This window comes from Trichoderma atroviride, chromosome 5 (assembly GCF_020647795.1).
Source record: "Trichoderma atroviride chromosome 5, complete sequence".
Classification (NCBI taxonomy): domain Eukaryota; kingdom Fungi; phylum Ascomycota; class Sordariomycetes; order Hypocreales; family Hypocreaceae; genus Trichoderma; species Trichoderma atroviride.
In genome coordinates, this window is record NC_089404.1 from 489,348 (window position 1) to 503,440 (window position 14,093).

Sequence of the window (14,093 nt, forward strand, 5' to 3'; positions counted from 1 at the left end):
GATTGGTACACAGAAAATATTGTCAAATTAGGGAACGCCTGCTCAGCTCTTGCTCAGCTAGGCATTACACCCGAGAGGCTCAGTATTAGACCGATAACAATAAATACCTAATGTTTGTGTTAGCTATGCTAGTCATGAAGGTGATTTTGAATCAGTTGAAGGAGTGGGAGACCTGCGATGAGGCGACTCTTCAAGATCAGATGGAGGCAGAACTCAAAGGCGTCATCGCTTGTGTCAGGGCTGATGAAACAGCAGTGAATGAAGTCACGCTTCTGAAACGAAGAATCGACGAGCGTGAGAGAGAGTCTGGGTGTGATGATGGCAACAAGTATTTGTCAGTTCGTGGCAATACGTCGAGCTTTTGTAATATCGCTTTCTTCGTCGTCTATAGCGATTGCATTCCGCCAATTTAGAGCTACCAGAATAATTTGGTGGGGCTTTAGCTGATCTGTGACTCATATCTTTTACGTTTCATTACAATGGATCAAATGAAGAAAGGGGCCCTCGCTTTTGCTTAGTATATGGATTATAGGGGCCCTATGATATTTATAACGTCTTGCTCTCAAATCTTGTGCTGTCTCGTTGAGCCCGGAGTTTAAAGGTCCAACACGGAGATGTGGGTCACTTCAATGATCAATGGTAGTGTGTCATTGCAGAAGGTATCCATAGTAGGCAATGCAGAAGATCAAGATTTGTGATGCATCTTCGGCATTCATAGCCCGAAATGCCGATAACATGTCAGTTGCAGCAGTAGATATAGCGAGGTCGAGGTTGTTTTGTGGTCTGTATCATGGACTGTGGTGATGCAGACCTTTGATGAAATGTGATAGCATGTAAGCAAGTTCGTTATATTGTTGTCTACCAACTTGAACATATAAACCGTTGATTCAACACATCCTGATGCAGTGTATGAACATCCTGCATCTCCTTCTGCGGGCCGCAATCCCCACTACATAGCTCCCGCCCAAGATCTAAGATGCTTGCCTCAAGACGGGACACAACGTAGTAGATGCCACACTGGTCGGACGGTCCTGGCAACCTGATCATATTATCCATCTCGTTCTGGACTACAGGATCCTCGCGATGTGGGGGATACACGTATTAGGTGGCACGGCCCCATAAGATCTGGTTGGGATCGTAAGGCGTCATTTGAGGCGGAGATTGAGCACAAAACCTTCCATTCCCGGCTCTTTGGTACTAGCAGCTGAGTTTCCATTATGGTAAGGAGCTGGAACAAGAGCACATTGTACCAAATACGCCGGATGTTCTCTACTTTAGCCTTTGTATATGGTTTGGATTCGCCGTGTATCGAACTAAGTATATAGAGCACTAGAGGCAGTTCTGGATCAGCAAGGCGTTATTACTTCCAAGCCGCTGAGCTATTCTGGTGTACTAGCGTTCTTCCAGATTTAGATGCTCATATTAATACAAGTGTTATACACTATCCAAAGGAAAGACAGTACCCTGAATGGCGAGTTTTATAAGAATCAGTAAGTTGACCACGATGGTCTGAATTGAAAGTATCATTCGCGGAGTTGCCGAAAATGAAGATTTTTAACATGCTAACAATGGCAAGTCCAACTTATAATATAAAGCCCCTAAGTTGCCAACATCAAATTGTGAACGACTTTCTTCTCACTATCATTCAGAGTATGGTGGCAGGGATTCAGTAGATACCGAGTGACTACATTTTCATCTACTGTAGCCTATACGAAACCCCAATAATCACCATAAAGCTGAGTACTTCTTCGTCGGTCCACTAGTTCTTACACCCATGCTTAGAATCATGGAATAAAAACATCAACTAGAGTATTTTGTTATACAAGTTATCACCGTACATGAAGCCCAAGTCAATACGATGTGGATAAATGCTTGGATTATGGGTAGAAATCTGGATGCATGGAAACCATGGTAGAGACCCTCTTCAATACACTTCTATCCCTTCAACCCAATCGCTCTCGGACCATAGTCTTCATGCGTTATCCAGGCACTTTCATTCCAATACTCAAACTTGATCCCCCTCCACTAAGTCCATGGTTTATGTGTATTGGTCTACACGGTCAGCCTATGATGTGTTTCTTATTTCGAAGCAGTCTGAGAGCAACATACAAGATGAATTTAGCAGCTTCCACCAAGTTTGCCGCCCACACTGCAGCCAACAGGGCCGCAGCTCCATACGTAGCAAGAGCCACTGATGCAGATATCTCCAGCAGAACAGCCACGCTTGGCAAGAGTAGGCTCTTCGATGTTGGTGGGTGCAGCAAAGGCAGCAGCAACAAGAGCGAGGAGGACGGCGGCGGTCTTCATTGTGATGGTTTGGGAGGTCGAAAAGGTTGAAAGGTAATTTTTGGTGAATGGTTTGTTCTTGAGATGTAGGCGAGAGTGATGAGGATAAGAGGACTCATGATACGACCTTGGACCTGATATTTATACTTTTCTTCCACTGAATACCAGGTCACTATATCGTATTCCCATGGTAGATGCACACTTTCAATAATGTATGCCAACCCATGCAAGTGGATATCAGGAGATGCAAGTTTCGAAAAACGAAATACGCATACGACGCCAAAATAGGCGCATCTTCTTCATTGACCAGGTGTGGATTCTACAGTGTGTATGAGTGGAGCTGCGTGCTCCTCATTTCCCCAGTCTTTGCGTCTTCTATGACCGCTTGCCATGCTTTGTGTATATTATTCAGAGCTAATGCATGTGGATTTAGGCTTATTCAAAGATTCTCTGTGCGTTTAATATATTTTCTAAAGATTTTGTTTTAGATCGAGTAAATACTACCGTAAAAAGCAATATCCAGGGGCAATACTTGATGAAAAGTGCTACGCCAAAGCGGTGTTTCAAATCTAGTGTGTTTTTTTACGTATCTCTAGACTAATTTCATAGCATAAACGGTGGCAACTAAATACAGTGATTTCCGAATACTCTTTTGACAAATTGCTGAGAGCGTAGCTTCTCAACACGAAGCGTCTAGTGTGGAAGATGATGATACTCATATGTCACATGGAGTCGTATAGGAGAGAACGTCGATTCCATGGCACATACCGCTCGATTTAGCGTGTAATCAGTCAATTACGATACATTTGATCAAGATATGGATAACATTGCCACAAGCAGCATGCAAAATAATCGGGACCGAGAGTGACTGAGAGTGAATAAGCGCATACAGTAAGACACCGCAGAGTACAAACAACTACACGGAAAATCTATTGCCGCTTACTTATAGTATTGCTTTTCCTAGTAGTAGCCTGTATGCCGATTATTTCCCCAGTCCCGGTCTTTTGCAAGCTGTCTCGGAAGTCGGTATACTTCAGGCTATAACCGTACACCCGGTAACATGCAGCATAGTAAGCTGATGCAGACCCTTTCGTCAGAATCGGACCTTATAGCTCCACATGTCGACTACTGGTTTTAGCTAGATCGTGGACAGAAAGCGATGTGACGGAGTAATAGACCCTCATACACTCTACCAAGAGGGTCTGTCCTAGTATTTTCTTTTGTCACCTTATTGCTGTAAAAGGTAGGGCAAACGAGATGTCTCTATATATTGATCTACGGATAAATTGCTCCTCTCCAGCCAGTCTAGTTAGATAATAGTAACGATGAGAAGGGTTCTGAGGGTTATTATAGGCCTCCATCACTCATTGAGATCTACTAGGTGAGGTCCCATTAGTCAAGTCTGCCTCTGTGTTAGCCGACAGCGGTAATCGCCAAACACAGGTAAACGTGCATGGAGTCAAAGGGGATCCCCGCGTAAGATATAGGAGAAGCAGGGGTACGTAAAAGCGTGTAGTGCATAGCTTATTTGAGCTTGGGTGTTGTATTCTTGAATGTCATGATAAAAAGTATGCATTGAACAACAAAGAGCGGTGATGTAATATACTTAGTCATATAAACCAACGTTTTTCGTTTACGTATCCATTACCATCTTTCTGCCTTGAAATCCTTGCAGCATTCCCCCAAATCTAACATTGACATCCGAGTGAGCTATCATCGCGGGTATCCGGGCACCAAACCCCGCTTGTAATCCTTGTCGCAGGCACCTTGTCAGCATTTCCGCACTATTTGTCGATTTGGCCCCCGTTTTAGTGACAATATGGGGAGATTCCTGTTCAAGTGAGCTACTGTACGAACCGTTGAGGCTGCAACCCCGCCGAATCTCCAATATCGGGTGGTCGGCTACTTACCCCAGGGGGTCGATATCAGCACTACGGCGTAATATCTCTCGAGTACGGAGTATCTTCTCCTGGTCACGGAGTAGACTAACGGAGTATCTCTTCTCTCACTTTCCTAAAGCAATACGTCTGAGCCAAGGAGCCTGGATAGTATATTCCAGTCACGCTAGCAAGCCTATATCAAGCAAAAGGTCTATGCTTCATGCATAATACAGCTGCAGAGCTTGGTAATAAAGAGGGGAAATAATACTTATAAAAGCTCTGAAATAGAATTGTAGTCCTAATTCTAATCATATCCTTACCAAATGACTAATGGAACACTGGTTATTAGGCGTATGGCTAAGAACAATTGCTCTCTTCTACATGAATTGTTTAGTTGTTTTATTTTCGACCCTTTGCATTAGTTCTAAATATAAACTACAGCTCTCCCAAATCGTCTCCGAAATCGAAATTTAGGCAGAAAGGGTTTCACTGGCTAATTTAGCCCCTTGGACGCGATTTGCAATCTTTTGAAAGGCAATGTCCCTAGCAAAGTCCGGACTGCCATGACTTGGCTTGAGGTCGATGGAGAATGGAGAGAATCCTTTTGGTAATGTATTCGTCAGTCACGTCTCGTCTCGAAATACGAGTCAAATCAAAGGCATCTTACCACAATCATCTGTTGCCCCGAGCTGATCTGGCGGGATGTATTTGCTGGCAAGTATCAAATGGTCGGCAATTTCTTCTGGCGTCTCAACTCTTGGGTTGAGAGTGTTAATGACTCCAATGAAGGCGACCTGATTTCGATGTATTAGCACTCGTAGATTGCCGGGCTTACACATTATAGACTATGATCGATACCTGTTTGACACCACCGGCATCTTTGCGGATATGCTGTCCAATGGTTCTGTATATTTCCTCACGATCCTTCTCCGAAGAGAGCTGGATCAAGAAGTACCCTGCATTGATATGAAACAGAGATGGCAGTAGCTTGTGATAGTCGACATCTAGTGAGTGCACAGAATCGCAATCGCCGCCAGGACATGTGTGTAGGCCAATATTAATTCGTTCTTTGGGGCTGAAGCGGTCAAGGACCCTGTGTATATCTTAGCAATACTTTTACAGGCCTATTACACTGTTTGTACGTACTGATTAATCAACAAGATGAATCTCTCGAGAAGCTCGGCGTTTGTCCAAGGATTTCTGGGGTCGTTCTTTAAAGCGAGGCGGCCTTCTGTGAAGTCAACTGAGACTCTCTTGGCACCTGTTTCGAAACATCCTCGAATGTCTTTTTCGCACTGCACCGCAAATCAGCCAGTACATCACTATAAAGTTAGCACTACAACTTACTTCATCAATTAAATCTTTAATAAACTCTACTCGAGGGTAGCCTTCTAGTTCCCCCTGAAGAGGGTATAAGAGGTACATCATACTCGGCGCAATGACAGCTTGCTTCATAGGATGCGAGGCGTAGGGCATTGACTTCTGGAGATTTTGAGACGCATATGTCGCGTATCTGATTCATGAGGTAGAGAGTCTGTGTTAGCACTGTTTTTCTCTCAGAGATTTGAGAAGAGTCGTACTTGAAAGGCCCTTTGACCAGGCGTGGAAGCTGGCGGTGATGACCATCAGCAAAATTCGCCTGTTAATGTAGGTTAGCATTTAGTGGTTTTCAATTGCTCCAAAGACAACATACAAACAACTGGCCATCCGCTGCAAAATTGTCAGGAAGCCCAGTGCCCTTGAGAGTCCTGAAAACATGTATCGTGAGACTTTTCTCATGTAAGTGACTTTAGTTATTATCCGCGATAACTCACTCGATTATTGGATAGGTTGCAAAGCTGAAATCTCATGTTAACGATCCAAGAAAGATTAAACAGCCGTATAGTTGTGTCTATGCTTACGAACTGGAGCGTTGCTCTCCGTCGGTTACATAAGTCTCTCCCGCCGCCTCCATTCTCTCAACCGAATCTTTCGCAGCCTTATCCTGAGCAGCCACAAGGTCATTGTGGGTGATGAGTCCAGCATCGTAGTCAGCAAAGGCCTTTTGTAAATCTGCTCCTTTTTAGTCTTAGTTCAACTCATAGTGGACACTGAATATTCATTGCCTTACAGACGGGACGAGGCAGTGAGCCCACTACTTCAGTTGGGATAATCATGTTGTGGTAACTCTGGTTGCACCTTGAAGTCTTTTGGAAGTGGCTTAACTTTTAAGTATGAATACTAAAGATAAAAAAAAAGATAAAAGTGAGTGAGAATTGGAGGGATCACGAGTTTTTATGATCAAATTGGCAGAGAAGTTGATTCAACCCCGCATCAGCAACGTCAGAACTTTGCAACGTAGCGACACATCATAGGCTTGGTACGTTGCCCAGGTGCATTAGTTGCCAGTTATGGATCCAAAATATTTAACCGGGAAAGGCGTTATAGTTTGGGCTTAAGCACGAGTTTAGAACTCTAGTGGGTCAAGTTTACTTTGGCTGGTTGGCGGGAGATCTTCAGCTATGCCTTGCCTATATTGTGTTGGGAGTTTCAAGCGCAGGACCAAACATTAGGTCACTAGCTGCGACATCTAGAATATAGTCTTAATGAGTCTGCGTTGATAGAAACCTGCTGTAGGAGGACATTTATCAATACCTTATACGAAGTGTTGACTGTGACTTACACTTTGTATTGCAAGACAGCAAAAAGTGTTCTATGGCTCGGTACTTGCCTAAAAAAACTTGATAGCTATATACTATGATACTGTACACTTTCTAATACCATTTCAGCCTTGAAACGTCGGGGCTGAGTCAATTGACTACTGCACTGAGTATGTGGCTGAGACATTTGAACACTTGCAGCCTGCAAAATTGTAAACTCTTCAATCCTCGGAAATTGCCAGTTTTAGTGAACTTCTGGGGAAGCAAGATTGGCACGGAGCGCTACCGGTGCTTCGGCTTGAGCCTCGGTTAAGAAGCTCCCGCAGGGCTCTGTCACGGTCTACGACTTTACAAAGAGGAACTGGGTGAGAACAGATGCTTTATTAAAGATTTACAATGCCGTTGAGTAAATAAACAAATCTGTCAAAATTGGTCTCGTAATCATTGACGCTAAATCCTGACTGCCAGGGTGCATAAACGTGGGCGGGGCGAGGCAGAGCCGCAGTCAGCCTGGCTATTTCATGAAGACGCATAAATAAGTTGATTAAGCCATATATCCGTCACGGGGACTGACATCTTCAACAAAAATATCAAATTAAATCATCATGCTGCGGAATAGTCTCCATAACGGCGCTCGGCGGTTTCTTACAACGTCTGCAAGCAGGTCGAAAAGGGTAGACTTGGTGTGCCCAATCTGCTTCGACTTTGGCTTCACGCAATCTGCATTTCGCGGTTCTATCGAAGAGGATCCCTCGTCAAATTCTTCCAATTCCAGACCATCAAATCCACTCAATGAGCAAAGCGGCAAGGGAATTGTCAAGGAGACGCCTAATAGTCCCCCGAAAACAACAGCTTCTGAGATATCTCAGAATAGCGCAGTAAGGGCCAAAATGCGATCTGCCATGAACGAATTGACCAGCTCTGAGATTATGAGGCATAAATTCAACAAGAACATCGAAACCATCTACACTATGCCTATTGACAGCGACATAGTTGATACACGGGTTTATGAAATCCTCAGCGGCGAAAAGCCAGATATCAAGGAGAGCGGGTATGAAGAAGCGAAAGCATTTGTCAACGCTGAGCTCATCAAGAACAAGTCCATTCCATTCAATTACTGGCTTGAGCAGCCTTGCCCTGCGCATCGCGATACTAAAGGCGACGTTGCGCCCTGCGTAACCTTTAGACGCGGACTTCATGATTATATGATGGAAGCTAGCAATGGATATGCAGACCGCCAGCAGTTGATGCAAGACTTGGGGTTTGTCAACACGGGGGGGGTATGCAGCATCTCAGTGTCTAAGAATCGGACATATGAGTGCTGGAGACATACCAACACTGGTTTGGTCTGTAGAGCCTTTTCTCAAAAATGGTATATATCTTAAGAGTTCAATCATTGCTGTGGACACTGCTAACGCGTTTATACAGATATTCCATCGCCGTGGAGGCAGCCTTGGTATCCGGACCGTGGAATGACCGTATTTGAACGACCAGCCATTTCTGGAAACACAGCATCCGAGCAAGCCTTCCAAAAGGCCACGAATTGGTTTCGTGAGTGCAACGATACACACTCGAGTTGCTCGCTTGGAGAGATTTCAGAATTGCCTGAGCGAGTTCTCGACATTTTTTCCGAAGATACCAAGTCTGGTGTCAAGTTGATCCACACGAATGGACAAAAAGCACGATACGCTTGTCTAAGTCACCGCTGGGGAAAAGATACTTCCCAGACAACAGGAGAGAACATCAATTCCTTGTGCAAAGAGGTTCCATGGGACTACCTTTCACCCACATACCAAGACTCCATAACCTTTCTACGGAAATTTTCGAAATGGCATCAGGAGGAATATGGAGAGCCCATTCGCTACATTTGGATCGACAGTCTGTGCATCATACAAGATTCCAAAAGTGATTGGGCAAAACACTCACTCAAAATGAGCGACATATATTCCAATTCCCTCATTACTTTAGTGGAAAGCCACGAGCAAGGTACAGACAAACGGCTATTCCAAGATGCTTCCTCAAGAGATGTTTCGAAACCAGTTTCTATTCGAGATGCACAAGGCAACGACCATGAGCTACATTTCCGAAAACCAATCTTCCATCCCACTTATATGATCAGCGACGGCAGCATCCCCGTCTGGAAACGAGCATGGGTGTTCCAGGAACGCCTTCTCTCACACCGTCTTCTCATCTTCGGACCCGACGAGCTCTCATGGCAGTGTGCCAGCCACCACAAATGTGAATGTGGCCTCGACGAATCTGAGTCACAGACCGTGAAGCTCATGAAGGAATGGGGCGATGATGTCCATGTGCCAGAACGCTCAGCCAGCAGTAGGAGAGACATGCAGCAACTTCTCGGCGACGATCCCTCTCACAGCCAGCTTCGCCGCGCATGGAGACACGTCATCGAGGCATATTCCCAACTCGACTACACCTACCGCAGCGATACTCTCTACGCCATAGCAGGCCTAGCAAAGAGCTTCAACGCAAGACTAGGCGGCAAGAATTACTTTGCAGGGATCTGGTACGACGAATACCAAGAAGGCGAAACAGAAGATTTCCAGCCCCAAGCCGAAACCGCACTGGATCTGCTGTGGAGACTGACGTACTTTGAAGATGCCGAGAGACCAGATTTGCCAGAGCCTGCCGTGCCCATCTCGTGGAGCTGGGCATATCCCGAGTGCGCAGTCACGTACCCCTTTGTAAACGATGAGGTGGTCAACCAATTCTCGCTGGTGGCTTCCATCGGCGGCGCTCTAAATGTTCCAAAATTGCCCGACGATCATGACCAGCCTCGGGACTGGGTAAAGGACGACATGTATGCAGAAGTGCCTCCTTCGGGGATGGTCATCGTCGGGCCAATCTGGAAAACGAAATTGACACCATCGGCGTTTTCATTTACGATAAGCAATACAGAGTATCCGGAATACACTTACTACCTGGGAGCCATGTCAGCCAGTATACTCCAAGAAAGCTCCGTCGGTCGAGAAATTGTCCAGAGGAGAATCCTCCTCATGCCTCCTGTGGAAGAAGACGAAAGCGAAGAGTCTGCGCTTCAGAAGATGCCGCCTCTAGTATTCTACCCGGATAGCATGCATTTCGCCATCACCGAGTCAATCTACTGCCTCCCCATAGCAACTTTCAAGCGCCTACCAATCAAGAGCACCGTCAAGGAAAAGACAGTCTTTACAGCCCTGGTGCTCGAAGCTGTGGGACACAAGGCAACTACCGAGGAATACGATCCGGATCTATCTAAAAAGGATGTTTCAGAGTTGGTGTTTCGAAGAATTGGGTTGGCATACACGACAGATGGGGGCTGGACGGACGAGCATGATGCACTTTTGCAAAAGTGTCCTGTTAATGCTACGTATTTAGTACAGTAAATGGTTTAATAGGGACAATGGAGTTTCCAAAGAGGACTCTGTAGAAACAGTAGAAGCACAATAAACCAAATATATTCAAATTATACAATGGCAGTACTTATTATACAGATCTATAATACTGATATACAAAGAGACAACAAAGATTACACGCTACTCTGCTACTTAGACGAGCGAAACGTCAAAGCCATGATCCCTAACATCACCAATCAAACGCTCCAAAGGCTGGGCATATGTAACATCGTTGTTCCCATTCGGCATCGGGCAGTGAACTCCCGCCATGATAATCGCAGCAGGGCGTCCTGTCTGTATATCCCATACACAAGACCCCGAATCGCCCCTAAACGAAAACGCCGTTTGGAACTCGTGAATGCCGGTCAACGATGTTATAGCCCACTCCTCGCTGTAGCCCTCGACGCCTCCATCCAAAGCCCCATCGCGGCGAACAAGCGATTTCAGGGCGTTGCCGATGCCTACCGTCAGCTTCCCGCCAGCTCCAGATTGCGCGACAAGCATCGTCGGCTCGTTGTCGTCAGCATCATGAGCGAGTTTGTATAGTTCGCTCATGGGAACGGCAGTCTTTGCTAGCGGCAGGGTGCCTTTCCGCGCCACTGGTACTCGCATCTTCCAGAGTCCTCTCCATCCCGTCATACTGTTGTGCACAATACTCTGAAGACGGTTCGCTGGTCCGACAAAGACATTGTTCGTCAGTGTGCCGAGAGGAGCCTGGTGGCGGCTGGGCAACAGCTCGATCAGCGCCCAGTCTCTGAGCCATGGATCGTAACCTGGTGTCTCGCGCAGAGCTCGCGAATACCTCAGTGCCGGCGAGTAGAGAAGCGTTCCGAATCTTCTCGAGGGAGAGGCCGCATACGGCTTCATCTCCCTGAGAAGACGTTCCGCGTCCTCTACTCTTTTGTATCTGGCGGCATCTCCATATCGCTCAAGTCTGCTGTCGTACTCGGGCTGGTCGATTTGGATGACTTCTCTGGGTGTCCGGGAATCTTGGCGCCTCGTCTTCGAACTCTCACTCTCGTGGTTTCTCACCACATGCTGACAAGTCAAGGCCACGATTTTAGGCTCGTCTTGGGCATTGGATGGCTTGAGAGAGAGGTATATGCCCTTTGTGCCAAACCTGGTGTCGTCGTCTTTCATCGATATCCTGGTGCCGAGGCAGTCGGACAAATCGACACGGTCTGCGCGCAGGTTCGTGCTCGAAGCCGAAGAAAGCCGGAATTCGCTTGGCACATCGGCAGCGGCGGCGGCAGATTTACCCCTCGAGAGGCTGTTGCCACATGAAGTGACAACACTTTCGCGTATTTCGCAGTGGACGTTGTCGATGCCGTGTTCCTCCAGAATGGCCTTGCATCGCAGCGTGATGGGATGTGCCCGGCTCCAAGACAGAGACTCTGGCTTGACGGATACCAGCAGAGTCGTGCGGAACCCTCCAACCCGGCCGACGCGCAGGATATCAACTGCTGTCCAGTCTGCGGCGCTGACGGCTTCCACGATCTGGATTCTCAGGGAAGACGTCGCGTCGTTCCACAGACGGTGCAGTAACGGATCACCAGCGGCAGGCCGGAGGGATTTGCGCATCAGGGAGGGAGGGCATGTAGATGGACCGCCATCTGACCGACAGGGGTCTGCCCAGACGTGTTTGCTTGACCTAGCAATAAGCCTGGGGCAGGACGGAAGCCCCCAGTAATAGAGGACTGCCTCCTTGTCGCTTGGCGGGGACGGTGATTGCATGGTCGAGTCGGTTGGTGTTGACGGGTAGTGCGTTTCGTGTAGAAGCTGTACAGATGGTAGCTGTAGAGATGGTAGAATCTGTAGAGAGGGTAGAATCTGTAGAGGGAATAAAAACTCAATATATAGGTAGGTAGTAGGCACCATGACGAACATTTCCACTCTTGCGAGCAGAATTAAGTTTTCAATTCTATGGACTTTATACTTTCACATACGCATCTTGCCTTTCCACCATATACGCCATCCATAATCGTGTGGAGTTATAGTATTAGATTATACATGTAGTTGACATCGTGGAGCTGTTAGCCCCGAAGCGTTTGCTGGCAGGTCAAGACTTTGGCCGTATTCAGTCGTCTACTTGCTCCGACGGGCGCCATCTCACCTCCAAAGCCTCTACACATCTTGAAGCTAGCACTACCTACATACTCAGTACTTGATAGTACAAAGAAGAAAACCTTGCGGGTCCCCACTCTTTCTGGCCTTGTGGTTGAACTCCTTCAACGGCTTGGTGAGTCCGCACAGCTGCCTTGGTGGGAGGTGTGTTCTTGGCAAATCATTCCTCAAATTGCCGCATCGATAGGATGGTGGCTGTCATCCCAGACCGAATCAACTTCCAGGTAAATGCATCGAGAGGCTTCCATTCTTCGCCACGCCGTTTTGATAGGGTTCCATTCTCCGCCTACTCTGCATCGACATCTAGCAGCCACGAGCATAAGCTGGTGAAGTTTGAGGAGATTCGTTCATATTGAGTGGCGAGTAATGAATCGTTCATGTTGATTGGCGAGAAATGAATCTATTGTGTTCATGATAGCTAAAGAACCAAGTTCGGCTCGGACGTGCGAGCACGAACAAACTAATATATGGTACATAGTAAAACTCTCATAGGCAAACTCTGATGTCGTTCCTTCCAACAGTTCATATTTGAATTCTAGAACGAGATGATGGCGACATGCGTACTTGCAAATTCGTTGGATGGTGAAACTGGCGTGCAGGCAAACCTGTGTAACAAGAAGATTCGAAGATGATTCTATTGAGTTACGCATAACTCGTAGAATGAGAACTTTCATCTGTGTGGATGAACTCCATAGTATAAATCTCTTGTGTAAAGTAAAACTCTAATTGAGCGATAAATGAACATTCTGATGCGGTTCCTTCCAACAGTTGCAACTTTCTGGGCTGTAGCAACAAAGTTTCCAAGATTTGGCCGAAATCCCCCCATGTACCCAGTATACGGAAATCGAACTGATCTTAGCAGCAGTAGCAGAAGTAGCAGAAGTAGCAGAAGTAGCAGAAGTAGCAGAAGTAGCAGAAGTAGCAGAAGTAGCAGCGGTATATGTAGCTTACTTTATACAGACTTTACATATCAATGCATTTTGCTCTCCCCCTATCTAGGCTGCATACGTACCGAGACGGCGAGAACGAAGCAAACGAGAGCTAGGATACCAGAGGAAGCGATTAGCACTGATTACGAGCAACCTCTCACCCCGGAAGAATGCCCTGACATCAAGATCAAGGACGTCAAACTCACCGGAAAGAAGATTGGCGCGGTAGACCTCACAATGAGAACGTCCAACTACTATGTCGCAGCCCCATGTATCGCCGTTCACCAACGGCAGGTTACGTCTCGATAAAGAAGATTCAGATTTGATGCAGAAAACCATCCCAAACGCGAGATTCTCTAGGGCAAAGAGCATCAAAACCGCCATGATGAGTCACATCCTCTACAGGGACTCCAAAGACGCCGACTACAAACTTGATCATTTGAGGTATGATCTTGCGGAGCTATCGTATTAGGTACCTAGATAGTACATGTAGTTGAACTCGTAGAGCAGTTAGCTCCGAAGCTTTTGCGATGCTTGATCTAGGAGCATGCACTCGCTGAGTAGTCCGCCTCGTAGTGGAGTTTTCCTTGGTGAATTCGGTGCTTCAACACCCTTCTGTTGATGACTCTCTTTATATTTGTTTCCAGCGCCTCTCACAGGCAGGTAACGACATCTCAGTACCACTCGGGCAGATCAAGACTCTGCTCATGCCACTCTCTCTACCAACTCTACGGGCACTGCCGTAAATTTAATGTCTCTGTACAAATCAACCAGAGCAACCTGCTTCTACGATTCCCGGTTATCCAAGAACGAGATGAACAAGATTTGCCCTTGCAAGTATGT

At 46.6% G+C, this 14,093-nt stretch overlaps 5 protein-coding genes across 5 annotated transcripts; 2 read left to right on the top strand and 3 right to left on the bottom strand.

Moving 5' to 3' along the window:
- Positions 1-134: 134 nt before the first annotated feature.
- TrAtP1_009339 (uncharacterized protein) lies at positions 135-413 on the top strand (the record flags this gene model as incomplete). Its single annotated transcript, XM_066114241.1, has 1 exon — positions 135-413. The coding sequence occupies one exon, from the start codon at positions 135-137 to the stop codon at positions 411-413; it is 279 nt and encodes a 92-aa protein (XP_065970335.1).
- Positions 414-2,118: 1,705 nt separating this feature from the next.
- TrAtP1_009340 (uncharacterized protein) lies at positions 2,119-2,307 on the bottom strand (the record flags this gene model as incomplete). The annotated part of the gene is made up of 1 exon (XM_014091532.2): positions 2,119-2,307. One exon carries the CDS (start codon positions 2,305-2,307, stop codon positions 2,119-2,121), a length of 189 nt encoding a protein of 62 aa, XP_013947007.2.
- Positions 2,308-4,434: 2,127 nt separating this feature from the next.
- On the bottom strand, positions 4,435-6,514 carry TrAtP1_009341 (uncharacterized protein). Its single transcript, XM_014091531.2, has 10 exons — positions 6,277-6,514; positions 6,068-6,218; positions 5,981-6,004; positions 5,860-5,914; positions 5,747-5,805; positions 5,514-5,679; positions 5,313-5,461; positions 5,025-5,259; positions 4,834-4,960; positions 4,435-4,767 (listed from the first exon to the last, which is right to left on the bottom strand). The coding sequence occupies exons 1-10, from the start codon at positions 6,320-6,322 to the stop codon at positions 4,637-4,639; spliced, it is 1,143 nt and encodes a 380-aa protein (XP_013947006.2). The 5' UTR covers positions 6,323-6,514; the 3' UTR covers positions 4,435-4,636.
- An 813-nt stretch (positions 6,515-7,327) lies between these two features.
- Positions 7,328-10,272, top strand: TrAtP1_009342 (uncharacterized protein). Its single transcript, XM_066114242.1, has 2 exons — positions 7,328-8,177; positions 8,234-10,272. Exons 1-2 carry the CDS (start codon positions 8,120-8,122, stop codon positions 10,186-10,188), a joined length of 2,013 nt encoding a protein of 670 aa, XP_065970336.1. The 5' UTR covers positions 7,328-8,119; the 3' UTR covers positions 10,189-10,272.
- A 78-nt stretch (positions 10,273-10,350) lies between these two features.
- Positions 10,351-11,931, bottom strand: TrAtP1_009343 (uncharacterized protein; the record flags this gene model as incomplete). The annotated part of the gene is made up of 1 exon (XM_014091529.2): positions 10,351-11,931. The coding sequence occupies one exon, from the start codon at positions 11,929-11,931 to the stop codon at positions 10,351-10,353; it is 1,581 nt and encodes a 526-aa protein (XP_013947004.2).
- Positions 11,932-14,093: the final 2,162 nt, after the last annotated feature.